This window comes from Oryzias latipes, chromosome 14 (genome assembly GCF_002234675.1).
Source record: "Oryzias latipes chromosome 14, ASM223467v1".
Classification (NCBI taxonomy): domain Eukaryota; kingdom Metazoa; phylum Chordata; class Actinopteri; order Beloniformes; family Adrianichthyidae; genus Oryzias; species Oryzias latipes.
In genome coordinates this window covers 8,144,293-8,167,649 of record NC_019872.2, presented here as the reverse complement: position 1 = coordinate 8,167,649, position 23,357 = coordinate 8,144,293, and the positions used below count along the sequence as shown (strand labels likewise).

Sequence of the window (23,357 nt, the reverse complement as noted above, 5' to 3'; positions counted from 1 at the left end):
AACAAATGAAAAAATCAAAAATGAAAGCTGTGAACTACATTGGTGAAAAAGAAGATTCATTTTTTGAATCCTTATATGTTAGAGACGCAAGTGATTTCTGCACATTTTTGTCAAAATTGCAACTATAAGTGCATTAAAACCTAATAAATTGTAACAAAAAAAGCTACACTTTTGGTTTGGATTTGGACTTTTATTATATTAAACCATCTGTTTGTCTCTTGCATAGTCCAATTGAAGGAATTAAAACTGAACCAGATCACAGGATTAAATTATAGGGGTGTAATGATCCTTTACCTTAATCAATGAATCAATTAATTTTCTATGATCCAACCAGATCGATCTATTGGAGGCAAGGTGCTCATCAAATTGATCTCTACCATTATAAAATCGTTTCAAAAGAAAGAGAATGGAATATTGTAAAAATACCATTTGGATTGAGACACAGTAGGTTTATTTTACTAAGACGTAAAGTGCATCACAGCAGACAACACTCATGATGGCAGCAAGAAATGATCAAGCCATCATTCCAGTCCAATGTGTGGAAACAATTTGAATTTAGCAAAGACATTTGATCATACAGTGTGGTATCATGTTCTAATAATGTTCCGTTGTATTGATGTGGGAAAACAACAGTGGGCTGAAATGTATGATACTAAAATGTTAATGTATTTGCCATTAATTCTTATTTACTTTTTTTTTGTAAACATATTTAATTTGCACTTGGTTATCTTACAAGAGATCCAATGGATGTGAGAAATTTCACCTGCACCGTTCAGTACCCAGGTATTTATCTCAGTCACACTGGTTGAATTTTTGCCAAAAGATGTCCTGGATTGATTTTAGGTCAGTGAATTGGATCATTCAAAATGAACTAATATCCACTATGAATCATATCACCAACAACACATCATGATATGAATCAAATTGTTGTTCAAATAAGTTGTTACACCCCTATGAAATTGTAATAACCCAAAATATTTTGGATAATTAAATTAGGGTATGTGGGAGATATTTCAAACTAAATGAGAAAAATATCTCATTTAGTTTGAAATATCTCCCACATACCCCTGAAGATCGTTGTTTTTGTAAGGTAAAATTATTCTTAAATGGAACTTAAAATATGAACATTTATTACAAAACTGGTACGTTTTTTTTTTTTTAATCCACATCCAGATACTTAAAAATAAGAAACCAGAAATAAAGACAAACAAAAATGCAGACAAGTTTGAATTAAAAACATTTGATTTTTAATCAAAATATTCAACCGTTTCTGACATCTATCCTTTTCGCCACATGGATAGGAGCGGCTGAACAAATGGGCACCCACATGTGCACGACCTTTAACCCGTACCCACAGGCTAGCTAGCCGTTTATTACCATGATTCATTTGATTGTTCCGTGATGTGAAGTATTGAATCCAGCAGCAGCAGCAGTTCGGTACAACATCCAGTCGTGATTGACTGAAACCTCCAACCCTTCTAGAAGAAACAGCCTGCAATTCCAGCCTGTTAGCTCAACAGTATAATCCTCTGACTAAAATCCTCTTTATTTCATTTGCACATAGTTAAGGGAAAGGCCTGCAAGTCCGTGGGGAGTGCTGCTTTGTCCTTTTTCCCCTCAAAAGTTTCAACTTATATTATGCATTATATAAAAATGCACTTTAAAACCCTGTAGCCTTATAAACTGAGTTTATTCTGCTGACAGCAGAACTTGAATGGAAACTGAAAAACATAAAAGTTCAGTGTTTCAAAGAAAATCCTTTAAACCACTTGATAGAGTTCTTTTTTGTAGTTTAGTTTCCATAGGAACAGTTAAAAATATTTCAAAAAACGGTCACCGTGTAAAACAACAAAAAACAGATTTTTTTTTTCAATAGAAGAGTCTTTGACCTCTGGCAGACAGCCAGCCTCTACTCAGACAAAGCTTTTTGGCAAAAACAGCTGAGAAGAGCAGAAATGAGAAGAAGAGTTAACTTCATTCTATTATGTCTCTTGTCCTTCTTCTTCTTCTTTTACTCCAAGGCTCTCAATTCTCCACAGGTGTTGGTTCTGGAGACAGTGCTGCCACTCCTTCCACTGTCACAGGCACAGAAGCCTCTGGCGAATGTCCTGGTTTGGATGTGGGCTCTGTTGGTGGACGCTGGCTGAGGATAACCTGCACCACATAGTCCCTGGAGATGTTCAGCTGATCTAAGCGAAGCCTGTCTGTCAGTGGCCGTCCTGAGAAAAACCAGCGCTGGGTGGCGGCAGGAACGCCTTCCTGACTTTGCAATCGGCGCTTCATCATGCCAACTGTGTCCGTTGAGCGAACTGCCAGGCGAAGGTCCCGCCCCGTGGAAAGCCGGAGCCGAAGCTGGCACTCGCTTCCTGAGCCGGGGTCACCGGAACTGACTGCGGATGGGTCTGCCGCTCCAGAGTCTGGGTCTGAACCGTCAGGGTCATCAGAGCGTTCCTCGATCATGTTGACGGGAGGGGAGAGGCAGTAGACCGGCAGCTGGTATCGATTACCCAGCTCATCATAACATTCGGTCAGAGCTCCTGAAAGTCAGAAGAAATTAAGAAAAACAAGTAAACACTTTATTGTTTTACCAAAATGACAAAAGCTTTAAAGACTTTTTAAAAACCCTTAATCAACCCAAGGATTTCTCAGACTCAACACTGTAGGTAATTTAGAGGAGGGAAGTAGTCATTGCTGAGGTCACTTTATAGGGAACTTGTGGTAATAATCTATTGTGCAGCAATATCAGTTTGCATGCATGGTGTGTGTGTGTGGCGTTATGGAACTCAAGCACACGTACTGGAACTAATAAACCATTGTCTGCAGAAAGTTACACGTGCAATAACTAACATATTAACATAACTAATACAGGCAAGCACATGAAAAATCCACATTACCGATTGGGATGTTCCAGTCAAAGTTGTTAACAGCTTCCGTAAACAAATAAATGATTTATTAAGTTTACAAAGGATCTGCATGGACACCCAATGTCAGATGAAGGTATTAAAGCTAATTTCCTGAATTGATTCTATTTGGGTTCACAAGATAACCATTTAGTTCACTTTAAGGTTCCCACCAATTACATTCTGTTAGGAAAAAGGCTTCACGTTTGCATTTTAAATGTACTTTTAGTTTGGTTTTAAATGTGTTTTAAACTAAGGAAAGTAGGGAACTTTCAATTATTATTTTAATTTCAACCAGCAAAGTAGTTTTCTGTGGCAGAAATACATGAAAATGACCCTAACACCCTTTGACAACTCAACCAAGAAAAACAAAATCTATCAAGAAAATGTTTTTTCTGCTGTTTATTGCCTTGGGTGAGTATATATCGGTGTATTTAGAAATGGGTTTTTGAATTGTGCCCTCTCATTTGGTTCAGCAGGCAGTTAAAAATGAATATAAAAAGTCAGACCTAAGTAGTAGAAGGGTTTTGCTTTGAGGGCATCATACCACCATCTCTGCCCTTTGCTGCTGATGAGTTTCCTTTAGTTTCCTCAAGCCATGACTTCCAGTTGTGAGTGTGAAGCAACTAGGATGTAAATTTGTATTTCCAGGTGAGAGGCTATGATTCAGAACCAGAAAAAGATGGGACAATCCCTATGGGTTGGGAGTAAAAAGCAAAACAAAACCTCCAGACCGATAAGTTTCAGGTTTTGAGTGTTCAGCTCAGAAGTAAGGAAATGATGGCGGGTGAGGCTGACCAGTGGGTCACCACAACAGTTTGGAACTGTTTTGAAGTCAAGAAAGTCTTTAGTTTACCTATACAACTACTTTCCTGACCTCTGCTAAGGTCTTAGGTTATGTGTTCTGAAAGGCTGGTTTGGATGAGGACTACAGGTAGTGTGTGACAGAGCCTCTTCATGCGGTGGATGAGGAAGCAATTGAGATAAGGCACAAAGCTCAGTCACTACTCTCATTCTACACATCCTGTAGAGGTGGTTTGAACATGTGGAAAGGCTGCCACTTGGATGTCTGCCCATTGAAGTGAAGATCTTTTCAATACAGATCCATTTGACTGATGCTTTTTTAAAAAAAAACTAAACCTAAGAACAGGAAAGAATTGATACCATTCCTTGGGGTTACCATTGACAACCCTCCTTTTCTTGTACCGTAGTATAAAATATTAAAGAGCAAATCCAAAACCAAACCCATTTGTTTAAAATAACTTTTTCATCACTTTGTAATCTTCTTTTACTTGTGTTTGTCTGCGTTCTTGGTTTTATTGCTATTTTTCTAATTTTGTTTGAAATACTAATCTGTACTGTGTCCTTGGGTGCTTTATAATGTGCTTTTAAATAAAAACCATTATGAATATTATGAAGATTATTGCTGTTATGGGACTGAACCTCCTGAAATTGTTGAAAAACATGCTCCAGCAGACAGTTTTTACCCCAAAGCCATTGCTGCACTTAGCAAACACATCCTAATGTTTCTATCTGCATCACACATCAACTCTGCATTATTTCAATACAACTCAACACAATATTTTTAACCTACGTGGTCTGGGTTTAAAAGATCAAAATGCAATACTGATGAATTAAATCCATAAGTATATATATTTTAAATAAACTTCCTTTTGTGCTTTTTCATGGCAGAAAACATTTTTAGTTGATTCTTAATGTGAAAATTCATAATTTTACTTACAAAAGTTCTACTTTTGCTCAGTTTTTAAACTGTTTTTATAACTAATTTGACTTTGGACTAAATAAAAATTAGATTTTTAATCAAATTGTGTTAAATTGTAAATTTAATAGTAAAAGTTTGTATATAAAAAATCAAATAGAGTCAGCATTTTGGTAGTGATAACCGACTGGATGGACTTTAAAAATATGGCAATGCAGTATAATTCAACCACAACTTAAAAAGACTACGTACCTAATCTATATAAATACTATTTCTTTAAATTTCCAACACAGTTAAAAGTGTTTTTTTTAAACATACTCCAACTATAAAATGAAAGTGACAACTACCGCTTTTCTAATTTTATAGTCCGAAAGGCCTTAAACTAAGAAAAGAGAAACAGACTAGAACAATAGAGAGGAGTGATCAAAGTGAAAGTAGGAAAAAGGGAATGTTGAAACACACTGCTACTTGTGACCAGTTGTGATTCAGACCCTAAGAATAAAAGATGGTGGATGAGGGGAAAAACTACATGTATTGCAGTGGAGAGGTTGTCTCATTCACATGGGGGGGGGACCGCCCCAGGGATCCTCAGGGGGAATTCAGATAGATCTGCCTCACATAGCAGCTCAGGGTGACAGGTTTCCTCACCTTAAACTATCAGGCAATTTGACTGTGGTAATGTGTTTTCTGCTCACAGTTTTGCCTCAGAACAGGTTCAACTCCAGAGGGAAATTAAAGAGAAAACATCACTCATCTTTTTTCAGTGTTTTATGATTTACACTTTTGGGGGAAAATGTGTCTATGAATGTTTACCTCAGAAATAAAAAACACAAATTTATCATTATGTAAAGATATTCCAAGCTTTATCGTTATCTTTTTTTGAATAAAAATAAAAAAAAAAGTATTACAAATTGAAAAACAAGTATATTCTTTTGTTATTTTACTTTCTGTATGGTTGTTGGTTGGACAGAGCACATTGGCAAGTGAAAAAGATCTACAGCTGTTCAAGAGGAACCATTAAGGATCCTCTCAGGTAATTTTCTGATCTATCTTTTAAGTGTTCTCAGTGGTCTTTTAAGTATGATTATGCCTTTTTTTAAGCCAAAATCATTTTCTAGGGCATAGTTTCTACACGGAGCAACCCCGTCCCCATTCCCCTCCCCATCGCTGAGAGGTCTCTGTTTATGCACTTTCCCGCTATATCGGAGTGTTAGGCAGAACTGTTGGTAGGGAGTTAGCCTGCCCTCATTTCCCTTCATCCCTTTGGTCGCAGCTCCAGCACAACCCCTACCTAACATTACACGTGCAACAAAAAAGGCGAGCAATATTGGAGCTATCCAAACATTGGAGCCAGATGTCAGTACAGACAAGAAAAACAAAAGACATACATGGATCTATTTGTCTACATGCAGATGCATCGGAATGGAGTGGAGCAAGGAGCTTCCTTTGTAACAAATACAATCTTTTTCCAACTGCATTTATTTGTCTGCAGCTGATTCACAACGATTTGAATAAATAAATAAATACCCAGAATGTAATTTGAAGCTCAAATGTGTTAAGACGTGTCCTTTATTAACATAAATATGCCACAAGAACATGTCAAAAACACTATTTCCATCAGATCTGGTCTTTAAATGACTTCTACAGTGTGTTTCAGCGAACTTTATCGGGGAGGGCCCTAATCCAATGGTAGTGGTGAGAACTTTCTTTGCAAAGTCCAACTCTCCAATTTAAACATCTCTAAAGGTCACCCCATTGCTGTGTTTTTTTCTGACTTATCCTGAACTGCGAAGCTCTCTCAAAGCAGTGAGTTTCTGTGGTAAGTGAAACTGAGATGAGTCAATCGGTGCCCACAGAATGTAGCCATCTATTCTCTGGTTTAAGGCTGCTGCAGGTCAAGGTGAGGACTTCAGAGCAACACCCGGCTAAAAGAAACATTTGCTGGGCTTGTAGTGGTTAGGGTTCAGGAGACTTGGTGATCTAAAGGCCTCAAATTACTTTTCAGGGAAGCACAAAGATGTTTGAACATGTGGAAACACATGTCTCCAGTTTAGAAAAAGAGTTATAACATGGAGTGTTATAAGTGGGATTTATGCTCAACCTGCTTCACTGACAACATATAAAAATGATATGGGAATGCATCTAGAGCTCTCTGGTTTTCGGTTTTCTATCTCTCAGTTGCAGAATGCCAATTGATTCCAGGTGACACTACCCCCCCCCCCCCCCCTTTTTTTTGCTTGAGAGGTCAGAGTGGGGAAAAAAAAAGTATAAATTCAGTTCTCAAGGAGTGATCAAACGTGTACTACATTTAAATAATAACAGAAAGAAAAACAATTGCCTAAATTTCTGCTAGTTTTCTGTGTTGCTCCATTTGTGAGAACAGCAAAGCAAAGACTATAATTAAAAGAATCAATGAACATTTGGTCCATACTGAATCAAAGGTGCAGTTGGCTGAACTCATCCTGATGAGCAAAAATGTTGAACTGGGGTCCCACTTCAGTATTTAAAAAAGAACAATTGGTCCATTCTTAGTGAGCACAGGCTCCATTCTGAATGTTTCTGGAGGAACTCTCAACACTTTGTTGCATTTCCTGAATGGAACAAGTACTGAGTTCAAGCTGGTAAAACATTTTGTTGACATGTCACATGTAATGCAGTTTTCACTGAAACTCCTATTACTTTAGGATAGAAATACAAGTATTCAGAGTTTATATCTATACTTCTGATCTCAATAAGTTAGGGACACGACTGATTTCAAATACACTTAAATTCTTAAAAGACCCACTCTAAAATTCCTTTGATCTGTTTTAAAAGCGTGGTCTTTTAATTGTGATTATGCAATTGTTACCCAAAGTCTAAACACCAGTCATTTTCTAGGACATAGTTTCTGCAAAGTAACGGTAGTTCATTAGAAATTTGCTTCCGAGTTGTGGACTGGTCTATTGGCGTGGCGTAAGCCTCCCCCTACTTCCCGGCATCCAGCAGTATACACTCTCTCCTGCTAGCTTACAGCCCCTTACACATCAAACCTAACACTACCGGCAAGAAATATCAGAGCAATCCAGGCTTAAAGTTCTGAGCCAGATGCTAGCTGAGACGAGGAAAACAAAGACGTACATACAGTAAAAACCTGTGTTTTTCCTGGATTTTTATCTGTATTTATCTGTGTTTTCATCTGTATTCCTTTTTTTAATCTATATTAACTGTGTTTTTATCTTGTTTTTTTTTTTTTTTTAATTTTTTATCCATTTTACTGGTGTACTTTGTTTTTAATTTGTTTGGCAATCTTTTGTCTGGTTTTTGGTCAGTGTACAGCACTTTGGAAACTGCCAGTTTGAGAAATGTGCTATATAAATAAAGTGGATTGGATTGGATAGCTTCTATGTCACAACCACAAGTTTTTTCCAACTGCTTTTTTCCTGTCTGCTCCAGATTCGTAACAAATATATACAGTCCCTGACAAAAGTCTTGTCGCTTGTCCATTTTGTAGAAACAAAAGCGTATAACCTCACTTTTAATGAATCCATTGGTTTTAGAAAGGTCTCATATGAAAGCTAAAACCCTCCCAAAGTATGTTCAATATACTAAAATAAAATTGCTTCACTGAAGAAATATTGATCATTTAATGAACACAGAAAGGTCACATTTTGGCAAGACAAGAGTTTTGTCGACTACAGAGAGTAATGTGAAAATGTAACAAATAATTTACTTCAAAAAAAAAATGTTGCATAACATCAGTGAATTAAGTAGTGCTACTGTGAGATCCATATTTAATATCTTGTATGACTTCCATGAGCTTGAAGGACAGCATCCATGCGGTTTGACAATGATTCAAAAAATTTATCAATGACATCATCAGGAATAGCAAAGAAAGCAGTCTTCCATGCCTCCCAGAGTTCATCAAGATTCTTTGGTTTCGTCTTCCGTGCTTCCTCTTTCATTCTACCCCAGACATGCTCAATGATGTTCATGTCTGGTGACTGGGCTGGCCAGTCCTGGAGCACCTTGATCTTCTTCGCCTTGAGGAACTTTGATGTAGAGATGGAAGTATGCGATGGAGCACCATCCTGCTGCAGAGTTTGACCACTTTTATGGTTGGGAATGTAAGAGGTAGCTAATACTTCTTGATATTTTAGGCTATTGATATTGCCTTCCACCCTGTAAATGTTTCGCACACCCCCATACTGGATGTAACCCCAGACCATGATTTTTCCGCAACCAAACGTAACTGTTTTCTGGGTGATTCTTGTGTCCATGCGGGCTCCAGTTGGTCTCCTGCAATATTTGCGGCGGCTGTGATGTAATTCAACTGAAGACTCATCTAATAAATCCACCTTCTGCCATTTTTCCAGCGTCCATCCTTTTAGCAGGCTGTGGGCCTTGGGAAATGCCACACGTTTTTTCAATTGCCTTTTGTTTAGTCCTGGTTTCTGGACAGTGATTCGACCATGGAGGCCATTTTGAGACAGAATTCTACAAACTGTTCTGGTTGACACAGGAACTTGAGGTGACCAGGCCTGGTGGAGCTCTGCTGCAGTGGAAAAGGGGCTGGCCTTGGATTTTCCAACCAACAAACGGTCCTCCCGAGCAGTTGTCTTGCGGGGTCTGCCGGACCTGGGCTTGTCAAAAACATCTCCAGTCTCTTCAAATCTTTTTCTTATTCTTTGTACTTGACGCTGAGACACATTGAAGGTGTCAGCCACATCAGCAGTGGATCTGGTCTACAGCCTCTTGATAATCAACGCTTTGGTCTCAGGGTGAATCTTAGGCATGTTGTCAGAGGTCAAGTTGCAGTTGATGTGAAGGCCTGGTGTGCTGGGGTTCTTTTTATACACACCCACTAATTGATTGATCAGTAATTGATCACAGGTGAGGCTGTAATCTAGGATTGGGTGCATCATATGACAAGGCGACAAAACTCTTGTCTTGCCAAAATGTGACCTTTCTGTGTTCATTAAATGATCAATCTTTCTTCAGTGAAGTAATTTTATTTTAGCATATTGAACATACTTGGGAGGGTTTTAGCTTTCATATGAGACATTTCTAAAACCAATGGATTCATTAAAAGTGAGGTTATACGCTTTTGTATCTACAAAATGGAAAAGCGACAAGACTTTTGTCAGGGACTGTATATATATATACCGTATTTTCCTGACTATAAGTCGCGGCGGAGTATAAGTCGCACCAGCCCAAAAATGCATTATAAAGTAGAGAAAAACACAGATAAGTCGCACTGGACTATAAGTCGCATTTTGACGGAAAATTTATTTGACAAAATCTGAGACCAAGAACTAATAACTTGCACAACCTCACATGACACAATCATAGCAGACTGTTTATCTCATAATTTCACAGTAATTCTTTCTCATTCTTTATTTATTTATTCCTTTCGTGAAGCATCATTGGCCAACTAAAACTCTGTTTTCATCCTGTTTTTGTAGAATGTAGTCATTTTATTGCATTTGTGAATCTATGAAATCATTAGAAAAATAGAATATTATGTTTACAGCCTTCCTGTAAAAAAAAGTTTGCCGATTCTCTTAACACTTAACATACCTCATACATCAAATTGACCCAGGAACATCATCTTTGTTCCTCACAAATGAACATAACAGGAGGCTTAACAATGTATTTATTTCAATTTAGTTATAATAGAAGTATATTATATATATATATATATATATATATATATATTAATAAGTGTCTTTATATTACTCCACTTGCTCCAAAAATTGATTCATGATTTTTCCTAATAAAACATAATTTGCACATATTTTTTACTTTTAATACTTGATCAACTTATGCTATGAAGGTTTTTGAAACAGTGTTATGCCTATATTTCTGATATAGTTTTGTTTTGTTTTCTAATTAACATAATCTACATATATTTTAGATAACTGATCTGCATTTGACATGTTGATTTCTAAAATAGTTATGTCTATTTTTTACATAATAATTAAGTAAATCATCTTTGTCATGTGCTTTATTGATATCTAAGGATTCTTAATTCTGTCTGATAAAAGTTATGAACTGGATAATGATAAATCATGTAATAAAAATGTTTACGGTAGAACAGGGGTGGGATTATATAAATTTGCTTCCTTCCACTGTCTTTCAGGCAATATTTAATTTTATGTCTAATTATCCTAAGTTTGATACATCATTGTATGAATGTATAACTGATGTTTGTATTGTTTTGTGTATTATTCTTGTTTGATTGCTAGAAACCAACCATTTCAAATCAAATCAAATCAAACGTATGTCCTCCATCATCAGAAAAAGGCCACAAGAAGATGAAAAAACACCAAAAAGCCTATTTCATGGGAAAAGGTCTTTAAGAGCTGCAGCTGAGTATCACTGCCAAAGTACTACATTTATTTGAAATGGTTTTCAAACTCACATTTTAATGTAAAATTCAACATGACTGATTTAAATATCAATACATTTATATTTAAATATTATGACAGAGTTCTAGGGCAACCCAAAAAAAAAAAAAAAAAGTAAAATTAAGAGATTTTATCTCGTAAATTTAGGAGATAAAAATTGTAAATTTATGAGAGAAAAAAATCGTAAATTTATGATTAAAGTGGGAGTGAGCATAAAGAGCAGCAGGTGAACGCCGCGCAGCAGCAGAGCAGACCGACTAAACTTTGTAGAACAGGTGATCTGAATTTTTATTGATAACGTTCCAAATGTCTGGAAGCTCATTTGTTCGATATACAAGTTATTAAAGTTTTATTTATTGATGGTTGGTTTGCAGGATCTCTGCAGCCGTTGATGAAGCCATCGGTGTCCCTGCAGCTGTCCACTTGAATCCTTTCTTCCTCCACCAAAGACCAGGGGCCTCATTTATAAAACTTTGCGTAGGATTTGCGTCAGAAGTGGCGTACGGATGAAACATAGGACGTGCGTACGCACAGAAATATTCGGATTTATAAAACCGTGCGCACGCACATCCTACGCATCTTTCCCTTTATAAATCACAACCGATTCTAAATGCAGCGCAGCTTTTGCGGCTACATGACACGCCCATAGTTGCCCATAAATAGTCCGTGAAACGCCCACAAATTAATATTCATGGCTTGCTAAATCATGGCAAACACAGAGGGGAAATCAAAAAAACGTAACTTCACTCAATGTGAAGTAGAAGTTATCGTTGGCGAGGTGGAAAAGAGGAGAAAAGTGTTGTTTGGGGCACAGTGTGGGCATTACTAATGCCGAAAAGGCACGTGAGCGGCAAACGGTGGCAGACGCCGAAAATGCTGTAGCCTCACAACCTCGGACGTGGCCGAAATAAAAAAGAAATGAAAGAAATGATCGGACATCAAAGTCGAGGCAAAAAAACGTCTAGCGCTGCATCGGCAGAGTGTGTCCGCCACGTGGGGGGGCCGGAGCTGTCCCCTCTTGATGAGAAACTGGCCGCTATTATTGGGGAATCCCTATTAAGTCCCCCTTATCGGCGTACTCCGATAAGGGGGGTCAGGGTGACACAGGTAAGAGAAATAATTCAAATGAATGCAGTCAAGTCACATGTATGCAGGCTACACAATTACAGATTATTAATATAGAAAAATTTTATTTTAGTTGCTGGGTGTTCCAGCGGGGCCAGTGGTTACGATGCTGCAGCTGAGCAGCCGTCTGGCCCCAGCGTCTCCACGGCACGCGGCTCTCAACCCTCCAGCAGTGGACGCGTCCTCACCGATGTAGTCCTTGAAATGCAGAGGGAAGTCAGTAGTTCAATCAGAGAGGTGGCCAAGGAGTTGGGCGAAATCAAGATCGCCCTGACTGAAATAAACTGCACGATGAGGGAATTCTTAAATAAATAATATTTTCCACACCCCTTTTTCTTTACAAGCGACGCATCACTTCTAAACGCTGGCGCACAGCAGCAGCAAATGGCTCAAATGCGTGGGGATGGGGTTCAGGGTCGGGGCCAACACAGCAATCAGCGCCAGGGGGTAGAGGCACGTTTTTAAGCTGTGCCACATTGTGTAGCACAGCACATGCCAGCACGATTTGGCACACACTGTCACTTTCACGTGTTTCTTCCATCTGCCGACGGTGTCGCCATTTCTCATTTCACCCGTTTTTGTGCGTACGCCTGGGTCAGAGCTTGCGTGGAGGACCGCACATTTTCCCGTCAAGTTTGCTTTTTATAAATCTCAACTATTGCGTAGAGAGTGGCTTACGCCTTCTTTTGTGCGTACGCAACGTTTATAAATGAGGCCCCAGATCTCTACGTTTGTGTGACGCTTCCGTCCGAGGAGGAGCACTTTTGCCTTTTTCAACGTTCTAATGCTAATATAACAGACTATTTTCATTCATCTTTGTTGTTTAATGATCAAACGGGACATTTCCTCTGGAGGGGGCGTATGTAACACTGTTTACTTCCGCATTGGTGTTCGGATGACAGGTTCATGACGTAAGGTGAGAGATGAACTTCAGGTTGTGTGAATGAAAAGGAAAAAAGAAGCTTCAAAACTCTGCTTTGCCGACACAGAACCCCGGAAAGCCGGCTCCCCTGACATTAATCTGATTTTGAATCGCCAAAAGGTTCAGAATTTCCTCGTTTTAAACCTATAATCCGTAAATAAAGCTTCACAAATGGCTCCACGTATTTCATCTTCAAGCTAGGCTCCGATAAACAGACAACTTCTGTGTTTTCTTGTTAATCTATGACTTTTTTCTCGCAAATTTACGAGATTTTAAGACGTAAATTTAGGAGATAAAAAAATCGTACATTTGCGAGTTTTTAACAAATAAATTTAGGATAGAATCTCGTAATTTTACTTTTTTTTTTTGGTGGCCCTAAAACTCTGTCGTAAAATATCAATTTTCCTTCTAAACAGAATTTTCTTTGGTTAAAAAAACTTTTTTGCATGAATAGCTATTTAAGAAGAAAAAAAGACTTTATATACCAATATGTATTCCCATAATGAAAGTATTGCCCGAAAAAAAAAATTCCTTTAAAAATTGATTGAAGGGTACTTAAATGCAGTTAAATTCTGCATCTTCCAAGTTATGATTGTTCCTGTTCTGATTGAGAGAAACTCGTAGCTAAAGGATCATCAGAAAAAGTGTGTTTTAATTCTATTATTCTTATTTTAATTCTCCGAGGTTGTTTTTTCTTTTACTTTTGTGACAAATAAAAGATATAAACAGTACCAAAAAGTTCTTAGAATTCTTGATTTCAATGAAAAACTGTTGTGAAAAGTAAATTGTGGACTGATCTGCCTGGTGTGCAGAGCTGTGTAAGTGAAACAGTGATGTCAGGTCTGGGGAATCCACAGCTGCAGCCCAGCAGGCCCTGCTCTGACAGATCCAAAGAGGTGAGAAGAAGAATTTCAGATGAAATACCATGGTAACCAACACTGGTATTTAAATATCCTGATGCCTTAAACCCAACCTGTCTCAGTTATCTCATGTATTTCGTTGTTCCACCCATTCCAGCGACTTTAAAGAGTTTACGGCTCAACATGTATGATCACTTCTCTGTTGTAGGGCAGAGAAGGTGAAGCAACTCAATAACTGAGGTTTGTTCGGAATCTTTTCTACAACTTCCACACAGCATTATTAATGGCAAAATTCCTCTAGAAACATTTGCTGAGCCACTCAAGTTTTTTAACTCTTTTACTTTGAATATCTGTAAAGATGCATGCAATGCTTTGACACTTCCCTTCTTAATTCACAACAGATGCAGTCCTATGGGTGGGACTGACACCCAGCAGATTTACAAACTTCTTCTAAACACTTTTCTTTTGTAATTGAAAAAGGAAAACGTGGCAACCAGTGGAAAAAAACAAACATAATGACTTTCAGTCCAATGTGTCGTCTCTCTACACATTTCTAGTTTTAGCTCAGAGCAGAGCACAACCACAAAGACTGCAGCTCTGGGTTGCTCCACATGAGCTGCAGCAAAATGAATGCTGCAGAGCACAAAAACACCCTACTTGGAGTTTCCCGTGGTACTATAAATTAAAAGGGGCGCTGCACACTGCCACATGGGGCGTTTTAATCTACAAGAAATATCCCTCAGATGAACTAAAAGGTGAAAAGTTTGATTTTAAGGAACTTAAAAAACATAGGAACAGAGATGCTTAAGGGTTTTTCTTTTATAGAAATGCATTATACTGAGACTGGAACCAGAGAAAGCACAGCAGCAGTTTGCATCAAACCTGTGTCCATTTGGAAGTGTCTTTAGTTCTGACAGGAGTGATGTGTGAAGGCACTGAAGTCTTATTTTTAAGACATGCTCTCAGCCATGCATGTGTGAATGATTACTGACAAAAAGTCTGACTTTAGAGCTCCAAGAACACACCCTTTTCATTGAAATTATGGTGGTTTTCCAGCAGTACACAGTGGCCTTCCAAACAACTAAAGTCTCCATAATTTGCTCATAAATTCACTTGTTTAGGGATCTCAGACTCCAGGCCTCGGGGCTGACATACTGCTGGGTTTTGAGAAATCCTGCCTCATCTGCTGCCAATTATCTGGTTTAGGTGTGTTTAGCCAATAAGGAACTTCAATGGCATGTTAGTTTTAAAACATGTAGGACACCGGCCCTCGAGGCCTGGAGTTTGAGACCCGTGACTCCTATCTTACCCATCTATCCATTTTCTTATCTCTTTCTGGGTCACGGGGTTGCTGCAGCTGGTGGGTGAAGGCAGGGTAAATCCAGGACAGGTCGCCAGTCTGATACACACACTCACACATGTACACCTTAGGACACTTTAGCCTAGGGGTGGGCAACTCCAGGCCTCGAGGGCCGGTGTGTCTGCATGATTTCCAGATAGTCTTGCCCTTCTCATGGCTGATTACCTGGTTCAGGAGTGTCCAGCCAATCAGAACATGCCAAAGCAGGGTATGTTGGAAAACATGCAGTGCCCACCTCTGCTTTAGAGTAACCAATTAACCTACACAGCATGTTTTTGGACTGTGGGAAGAAGCCAGAGTGCCCATGCATGCACTTGAAGAACATGCAATCTTCATAGAGAAAAGACTAAACCAGAGCCTTCTAGCTGTGAGGGAAGAGTGCTAACCACTGCGCCACCGTGCAGCCCACTTATATCCTATGCGTCTTCTATTTAGTGAATATTGCATTCAGTTGCATGAAGCTCTTAGTCACATGCACCCATACGGGGTGATCAGTACAGGTGCTGCAGATTTTTGAGTTGTCTGGAACCATAGAGGGTCGAAGACACGGGCGGCTGCAGGTGTGTCTTGCAGTTTCCTTGCGGCTTGAACAGCCACATTAAGGGATACCATGAAAATGAAATGTGTGATTGTCATATGTGTGGTAAGTTTATTTTGAAGTATTTTTAATGATGATGTAAGGTGCATGCACCTACGACATGCAGATGAAACTGACGTACGGTGCCTTTAAGCCACACTCTGCTCATTAGTAAGGTGCCTGTTCTAGCTCTTCACTGATCGCGTGCAAATGCTTTATGCACAGAGCATGCATAAACTACTCTCCGATTGTCTTTTTTCATTTCTAACAGTCAGGCTGCACTGATCTTTCACTTGAAAATGTCTGTGTCTCACCCACTTCACCCTTACTTACCCTCACGTATTAAGTGTGACCTGTGACCTGCAGCATGCCCGTAGCAGAAAGCGTGCATGAACATTTTGGCTCTATGAGCTCACCGAGCAGTCTATATCGTAAAAATGTTGTGCGGGCCACTAGCGTGGCTAGTACAAATTTGCCCAATTTCCCTCAGAGACAACCTGGATTTACCTGTACGCGCAGTTGCGACAAAAGTCAACAATGCAGCAAAAATGGCTCAACAAAAAAGGGTAACAGACACCAAGCAGAAATTAGCAAACAATGTATGGCAACTTCACTTCCTGTTTAAGGTATTAATTGTTACAATGAGGGATTAGTGTCACAATGTATTTTAGTGACACGGTAGTTCCTTAAAAAGGTTTCACTTTTTCAGCATCACATTTTCTGGACTATAGGAAACATCAGGTTATAAGGCATACGCACCATTGATGTATGGTCTACTTTAAACTTCTTTCACATATAAGGCACACCGAACTATAAGGAGATCTAAGCGAGACAAAAGAGTCAGAGATGAGTCAATCAGTCAGTCGATCAGACTTCCGTAACTCTGGAACTTGTTTGTAACATGCTACAAGTTAGCAAATTCACATTAACTGAAACTCCCAACCTTGTTTGCAACTTGTGAAAAAACAGACTTCTAAAACAAACAAGACTACGCCAACTCCCAAACTTGCTAGTAACATGGAAAAAAACAGACTGACCTCTTAACAGAGCACTGTGTACCTCTCAAAATCACTTCATCTTCAAAATCACAACATCAGTAAACAAAACCAGAATTAATCTATATATAAGGATCTCCAGACTAACTTTTTTCACTAGGAGCACAGTGGCCCCCAACTGAAAATTTTAGGGGCACAACCAGAAAATTTAGGGGCGCATACCGTAAATCAACTTGCTAACCAAATCTACTAATTTCCACTGTATTACTAATAAATACTTTAATAGATGCAGAAATTACAATGTGCTGTTTCAAATTCAGTGTCACATTTTAATCTGCACTTTTGAAGATGCAACAAGAAGGTAAAGTGACAGCACCATCGCTGTCATGACAGTACAAATAAGTAAAGAAAACGGATGGAAATTTATCTTGGTGACACCAAATAAGTGCAGCCAAGATGCACAATAATTTGAGATCACCCAGATGGACGCAATGCTGCACAGATCACCTGGTGTGAGACATATATTTTATACAGACTACAAAACAATGCATTATGGGGCATGTGTCCTGATGGTTTTTTTGTAGTTCCCTGATCAATTAAAATAATTTAATACCAACTGATTAAAAAAGGCTACATCTATTACAAAACATTAAAATAATTATAAAAGATGTAATATCACAGATCATACTTAGGGGGAGAGGCATATTAAAACTAAATTGAATGTTAAAGACAACTCCTAATTCCTGTTCTCCTTCAGTCTCGCTGCTGTAGACTCTGGCACTGGTACACTAGCTGCAGGTCGGAAGAACGAATCAATAGTTCGCTTGCTCATAGCTCAGACGCACATATCGGGTTGTGATGATATTTGTCTCCGTTTCCTTCCCACAGGTGTTTACGCGCACTCGATTGTCTCTAGGCCCCGCCCACTCCACATATTTTACCCACTTGCAGTGACTTTCCCTATTCTTCTCACACGCATTGGCCGCCTCAGGCATCACTCAATGACACGCGAGTGTGTGTGTCTGTCTGCGTGTGCGCTCGCGTCTTATTGATGATTTCATTGCTCATTTCATCGATCATTGATGTGCCCCTTCCACGTTTAATGTATAAAAATACGGAGGGTGGGGGAGGCAAATGTACTGGTAGCACATGTGCGACTGGATGTAAAATTCAGTCGCACACTCTCAAATTTTGGTCGCAAAATGCGACCAAGTGGTCGCAGTCTGGAGCCCTGATAAGGATCTCCAGATTATAAGGCGCACTGTCGTTTTTGAACAAACATTCCAGCTTTTGTGGCCTTGTAGTGTGGAAAATCTGGTCATTGGTTTGGGCATCATAAATGCAAATAATAATTGTAAGTAACTATAGAAAAGCTGATAGAAGGAATGTGTGATGAGCAGTCAGGGCCGTATCACTGCTAACCAGACACACAATCTTCCTACATCCTGCAAACTATGACCCACAGGCTTTCTGACCTGTCAAAACAGGAACGGTCCAGCTCCATCCAGTCTTTCTGTGCGCTTTGAGGAGAGGCAGTACAAGAAAAACAATGACGTAACATGAACCACAGGGGAAATTGCTTGTTACCATGAGGCAGTGTGATGCTGGCACCGTCCAGGATGGCCTGTGCCAGTAGGTGGTCGTTGCTCTCGAAGGCGCTGGCTGCGGCCCGAAGGGCATCCCAGATCTCCTTTCGGCCCTCGAAGGCTGGCGCCGTGTCCCAGAACTCATCTCTCTTGCTGCGCAGCTGGCCTTCAGTCATCGGGTAGTCACTTTTCCATTTAGGCCGCTCTCTCTTCAGGGGCTGGTTACGCCCTAGAGCTACTGAAAGTGAAGAAGAGGAATTAGAAGAGAGGGATTTAGGGAGGAAAAGGATGAACGTGGAGAGGAAAAAAAGGTAAGCAGTGTGGGAAAAGAAAGACAAGTGCAGAAAAAGAAGAAAACCCAAAGCAAATGTAAAGACAGTCATAAAACATTTCTAAAAGATAGCATAATGCCTGTCCTCTTCTTTGCTGGTGGAAAACTGAGAACAAAACTATAGAGGAGTGGGTGCACACAGTGTGAGCGAGGCATTTTGAATTAATGAGCCTAATAAAAGCCAGCGTAATTGTGGCATCATACAGGGCTCCATCTGCAGCAGAATGGCTAATGAATAATGCCATCTGGATCACCACCGAAGGGTACGACAGGTACAGGACAGCGCGCACACGTGTTCGCGTCAGAGTGTGCAACTCAGGGACAGACGAGAAGTGTGTGTGTGTGTGGGGGGGGGGGGGGGGGGGGACGCCAGCTCAAGGCATTGAGTTACACCTGCTGCTGGTACACATGTACTCTGATCACATGGCTCAGGCGGATGCTGCTCACCTTCCACTGACTGCTTATAGTAAATAAAGCCTCTGATGCTCTTCACAGCACAAGATAAGAACTGCAAGAGACCCAAAATAAACTGTTAAAATGAATAGAATAAAATGATCAGGTTCAATCAGGGACAATTTCCATGCTGGTCAAAGGATGATGAAAGTATGGAAAGAAATGGGTGCAAGTACTGTACACAATTACAACTACACTTACACTAACTGCCTTACAGCCATTATTTAGCCATAATCACCTTCTAGAACATTTTTTTTTAATAAAAAAAAAAATCTCCATCTTTGGCTTCAAATTGACATCCTTGTTTGACATTACATTCAGAGTGCAGGATTTGTTTAGGTGCTGGTATAATGAGAAATACACAGAAGTGGCATGCATCCTGTTTAGGGTCACGGGTGAGCTGGAGCCTATTAGGTTGCCACAGGGACACAGAGGGACAAACAAGACTAAAAGCCATCTATGGCTTGCATTTACTGATGCAAACTATACAGTAACCGTAACGCCAAACAACCTGAACTGGAAGAAGTTACAGTAACTGGACTCAGAAAAGCTCAGAAGAACATAAGGGGAATAAACAAACTTTGAAAATAAAACACACAGGAGGTTGTTTCTACCAAGAACCTGTGAAGTGAAAGATTGGCTCATCAAAGTTTTAGGGTTGTAGTTTCAAGATTCCCCTTCAAATAAAAGATGGACTGTAATGGGATACAGACGGTTCAGTTTCAAAGCACATCCTGCTTTTTAGTCAATGATGGATGACCCAATAAACGCTGCAAAAAGCTGTCAGGAGGATATGCAGTAAAACTTTTAGCCCTCCATTTACGCTAAGTTTTAAAATTCTTCTTAATCAAATGCAAACTCTTGTTTTTGCATAAGCCCAATTTTCCCACTCAGGTGCTATGTAACAATTTACAAATGTATCTTTAAACATTAGCCTACTTGGCTGACCTGCATTAACTCAGAGATCCTTGAGGATCTATTTAGGGCATTGTGGGTAACATTTTTACTCTCATTACGTCCCACATAGATCATGTGCGCCTTTAGATGACACCTGTTCTATTAGGACATAATTGTAGGCATTTTTAGGTCTAATCGCCTTGTCTCTTCCATTAACCGCGAAGGTCCCAAGTACCAGCTGCTTGACTCCAATCGTTTTGAATTTTAACTACGGGTCGACTCGTTTCTTTATGTGACAATCAAGTTTAATGCTAGGCAGTTAAGGCAAAAGTAAAAAAAGTAAAATTAAAAACACACACAGGAAATCTGCCTTTATCATAGCATCTTCAAGTACTCTGTTCCCTTCCCACCCCTTTCACTGATCTATCTCCCAGTCTGGAATTAAAATGACTCACTTGCCAGCAGCAGATCCCCTTCTCAGACCAAACAAACCAGGAAACAGCCCTAAAAAGACTTTAACAACACTCTGGCTTGATTCAAAATTTTGTGAAAACTCCCTCTTCGTTAAGATAAATACCATTTAAAACCCACAACTCTCCCAAGTGCTCTCCCCATGTCTGCTGTTCAAACAGTGTCCTCTGTCATGTTTCATGCTTCAAAGAAAAATGTGACACAAAGAAAAAGCTTGTGGAGTTGATTCAGGGAATCCATCTTCTTCAGAAAATATATTTTTTGTTTGGTGATTTTAATCCATAAAGCTGCACTAATGATCGCCTGAAGTTACTTCAGAATAACATGTATTAAGACTTAAAGAAAGTTATTCCATTAAAATAGGCCATTGCCTGGAAATACATTTTTCAACAGAATGGTTTCAAAAAAACAAAACAATGCTTGGACCAAAAATGAAAAAACAACTTGCCTATAGGGACAAGCTAAACTAAGGTGTGTCCTTTTAATTATCATCACTGGGGTTTTCAATGCTGTGTTGAGTCAGTCTGCCTGTTTAAAGGGCGACCAGGTCACATTGCACTGATGATGTTTGAGCTGAAGTGGAATTCATGGGAGACAACCAGGAATAAGTCCATTTTTGAAACCATAATCGGAACAAAAAGAATGGAATTTCTCATAATGCATATTCAAAAGCGCTAAAACTTAAATCCCTTTTGGATAGACAAGACAAAGCTGGAGCTTTAAGGCGAGGCTCATCAGCCCTTTGCTCACAGTTGGAAAACTGATCCAGACAAAAAAAAAAGGTATTGTTCCTACAGTGAAACATGGACACAGCTCAGCTGAGGTCTGGTGCTGCTTAGCTGCATCTGGAACAGGTTGCAAATAAAACTGTGCAAGTTTAAAGAAATCTCAAGACTATCAAGGCATTCTGGCATGACTTATATACTGCACAATGTCAGCTAAAAGACACCGGACCATAATACCTGTTGGCAGGTGCAGATTATAGAAATAGTTTGTGGCCATTGCAACAAAATAAAGAAGTTAAGGCCTCCTCACTTCTGTCCAGGCTTGTTTCATTCGTTTTTATGACTACTGTATGACAAATCAAAGCAATTCTTCAATTATTTTCAAACTATTGTACATTTCATGGTATTTCAGATTATCTTTAAAGTCCCACTCCAATCATCTGTTGATTTAGTTCAAAATTCCTAGTGGTGTTTAAAAATAATAATGCTGTTTTAAGCCAAAATAATAATAAATAAAAGTTATTTCTTGGAACACAGTTTCTGCAGAGTGGCAGAAGTTCGTCAGAAATTCGCCTCTGATCTGAGGGCGGTACTGTTGGCATGGAGTAAGCCTTCCCTTATTTCCCATCATCCCTTTGTTTGACACTCTCTCTCCTGCTAGCTTACAGCCCCTCACAATCCCAACCAAACATTAAAGATGCAAAACAAAAAAATGGCGAGCAATATTATTGGAGCTCTCCAGCTGTGTAGTTTTGAGCCAGATGCCAGCTTGGACGAGGACACATACATGAATCTATTTGTCTGCAAGTGGATGCAGTGGAATCGAGTGGAACAGGGAGCTGGTGGCCCACTGCTTGTAGCACCTACGTCACTGCTACACGCTTTTCCCGTCATCTTTTCGTCTGCTCCTTAGTTACAACGATTAGAAAGAAGAAATGCTCAGAAAAATGCAACAAGAACACTAAAAAGATGCTTTTTTTAGCACATAAATAAAAGAGATCCTGCAAAATTACTGAAACAATTAGATTTTTTTGGGTGAAGTTTATGTATAAAATATTCGGTTATTTAGTTACTGATAACATTTTTGCAGACATTCTTGCCTACAAATGCCATTTCAGACAACAGTTGCAAAAATGCTGCAAAAACTAATGCTAACTAATGATGCTGCGCATTTTTAAGTTGACACCTTCAGTTCATCGACACTTTTTTTTAAGAACCGCTTTTAGCACACCCGATGGCCATAAACAGAAGTAGGCAGCGGGGAAACAGAACTTGAAGTTGAGCAGCGTGGGGGGCAAAATTTAAATCCCACTGAGCGACCCCCTGTTCGCCTGTGTGACCCATATTTACGTAGGGAAAGCTAGCAAGCTAACTAGCTACGGTTTAGCCGGCTAGCTTAGTCAACACTACAAAACAAAGAGGGGGGCGGTGGGGAAAAAAAGACAGAGAGCAGATTCTAGTTGGTCAAGTGACTAGCAGAAGGTTTTCTCCTCCTTCGGAAGCCCGCTGGGGAAAAAACAAAAAAGAGAGAGACACCCTGCAGGCCTGTTCTGTCTGCGCGGATATGAACAAGGAAGACCTCCAGTCAGTCAGGACGGCATGCAGAACCCCCATATAATAAGAAGCCCTTTAAACGGCCACGCTCAAACGCTCCCCCCCCCTGCACGAAACATTACCTCCAGTGCCGTCCGAGTTCTCGTTCAAGCTTCCCGAAGAGTCGTGGTGGCTCCCGACACAGCCACCCATGGATGTTTCAGCGGAGCAGCCCGGGTTAGGTAGCTCACCCCCCGGCACACAGCTACATCCACCAACACCTCAGTTTGCTCTCCCCCTACCCCTCCCCTATGCTTCCCTCCTATCCTTTTTTTCCCCCTCCCTCGCTCCCTCCCTCCCTCCTCTTCCTCCTCCCCTTTCCTCTCAGGATTTACGGGACGCAGCAGGAGAAATGCTCCTTAAACGGAGGAAGGAGAAGAATGATCGGAGAGACAGAAAAGTTGTTACAAGGTCATCCAGACGGAGAGAATGACAGTTTAGTGAAGGAGGAAGAAA

The 23,357-nt window shown here is 39.8% G+C and overlaps 1 protein-coding gene across 2 annotated transcripts; it reads right to left on the bottom strand.

Moving 5' to 3' along the window:
- Positions 1 to 1,224: 1,224 nt before the first annotated feature.
- ubtd2 (ubiquitin domain containing 2) lies at positions 1,225 to 23,153 on the bottom strand. Of its 2 annotated transcripts, none has more exons than XM_004076145.4 (3): positions 22,985 to 23,153; positions 18,433 to 18,669; positions 1,225 to 2,537 (listed from the first exon to the last, which is right to left on the bottom strand). In XM_004076145.4, the coding sequence occupies exons 1-3, from the start codon at positions 23,052 to 23,054 to the stop codon at positions 2,026 to 2,028; spliced, it is 819 nt and encodes a 272-aa protein (XP_004076193.1). In that variant the 5' UTR covers positions 23,055 to 23,153; the 3' UTR covers positions 1,225 to 2,025. The 2 variants fall into 2 exon arrangements, with proteins under 2 accessions (XP_004076193.1, XP_011481537.1); XM_011483235.3 differs by having other exon boundaries at positions 18,433 to 18,666.
- Between the last annotated feature and the right edge of the window lie 204 nt (positions 23,154 to 23,357).

Coding starts and splice junctions, on each gene's coding strand:
- ubtd2 (XM_004076145.4), bottom strand. CDS start 23,054: ATGGGTGGCTGTGTCGGGAGCCACCACGACTCTTCGGGAAGCTTGAAC. Junction 18,670..22,984: donor GAACTCGGACGGCACTGGAG/GTAATGTTTCGT, acceptor CTTCACTTTCAG/TAGCTCTAGGGCGTAACCAG. Junction 2,538..18,432: donor CAGCATCACACTGCCTCATG/GTAACAAGCAAT, acceptor TCTGACTTTCAG/GAGCTCTGACCGAATGTTAT.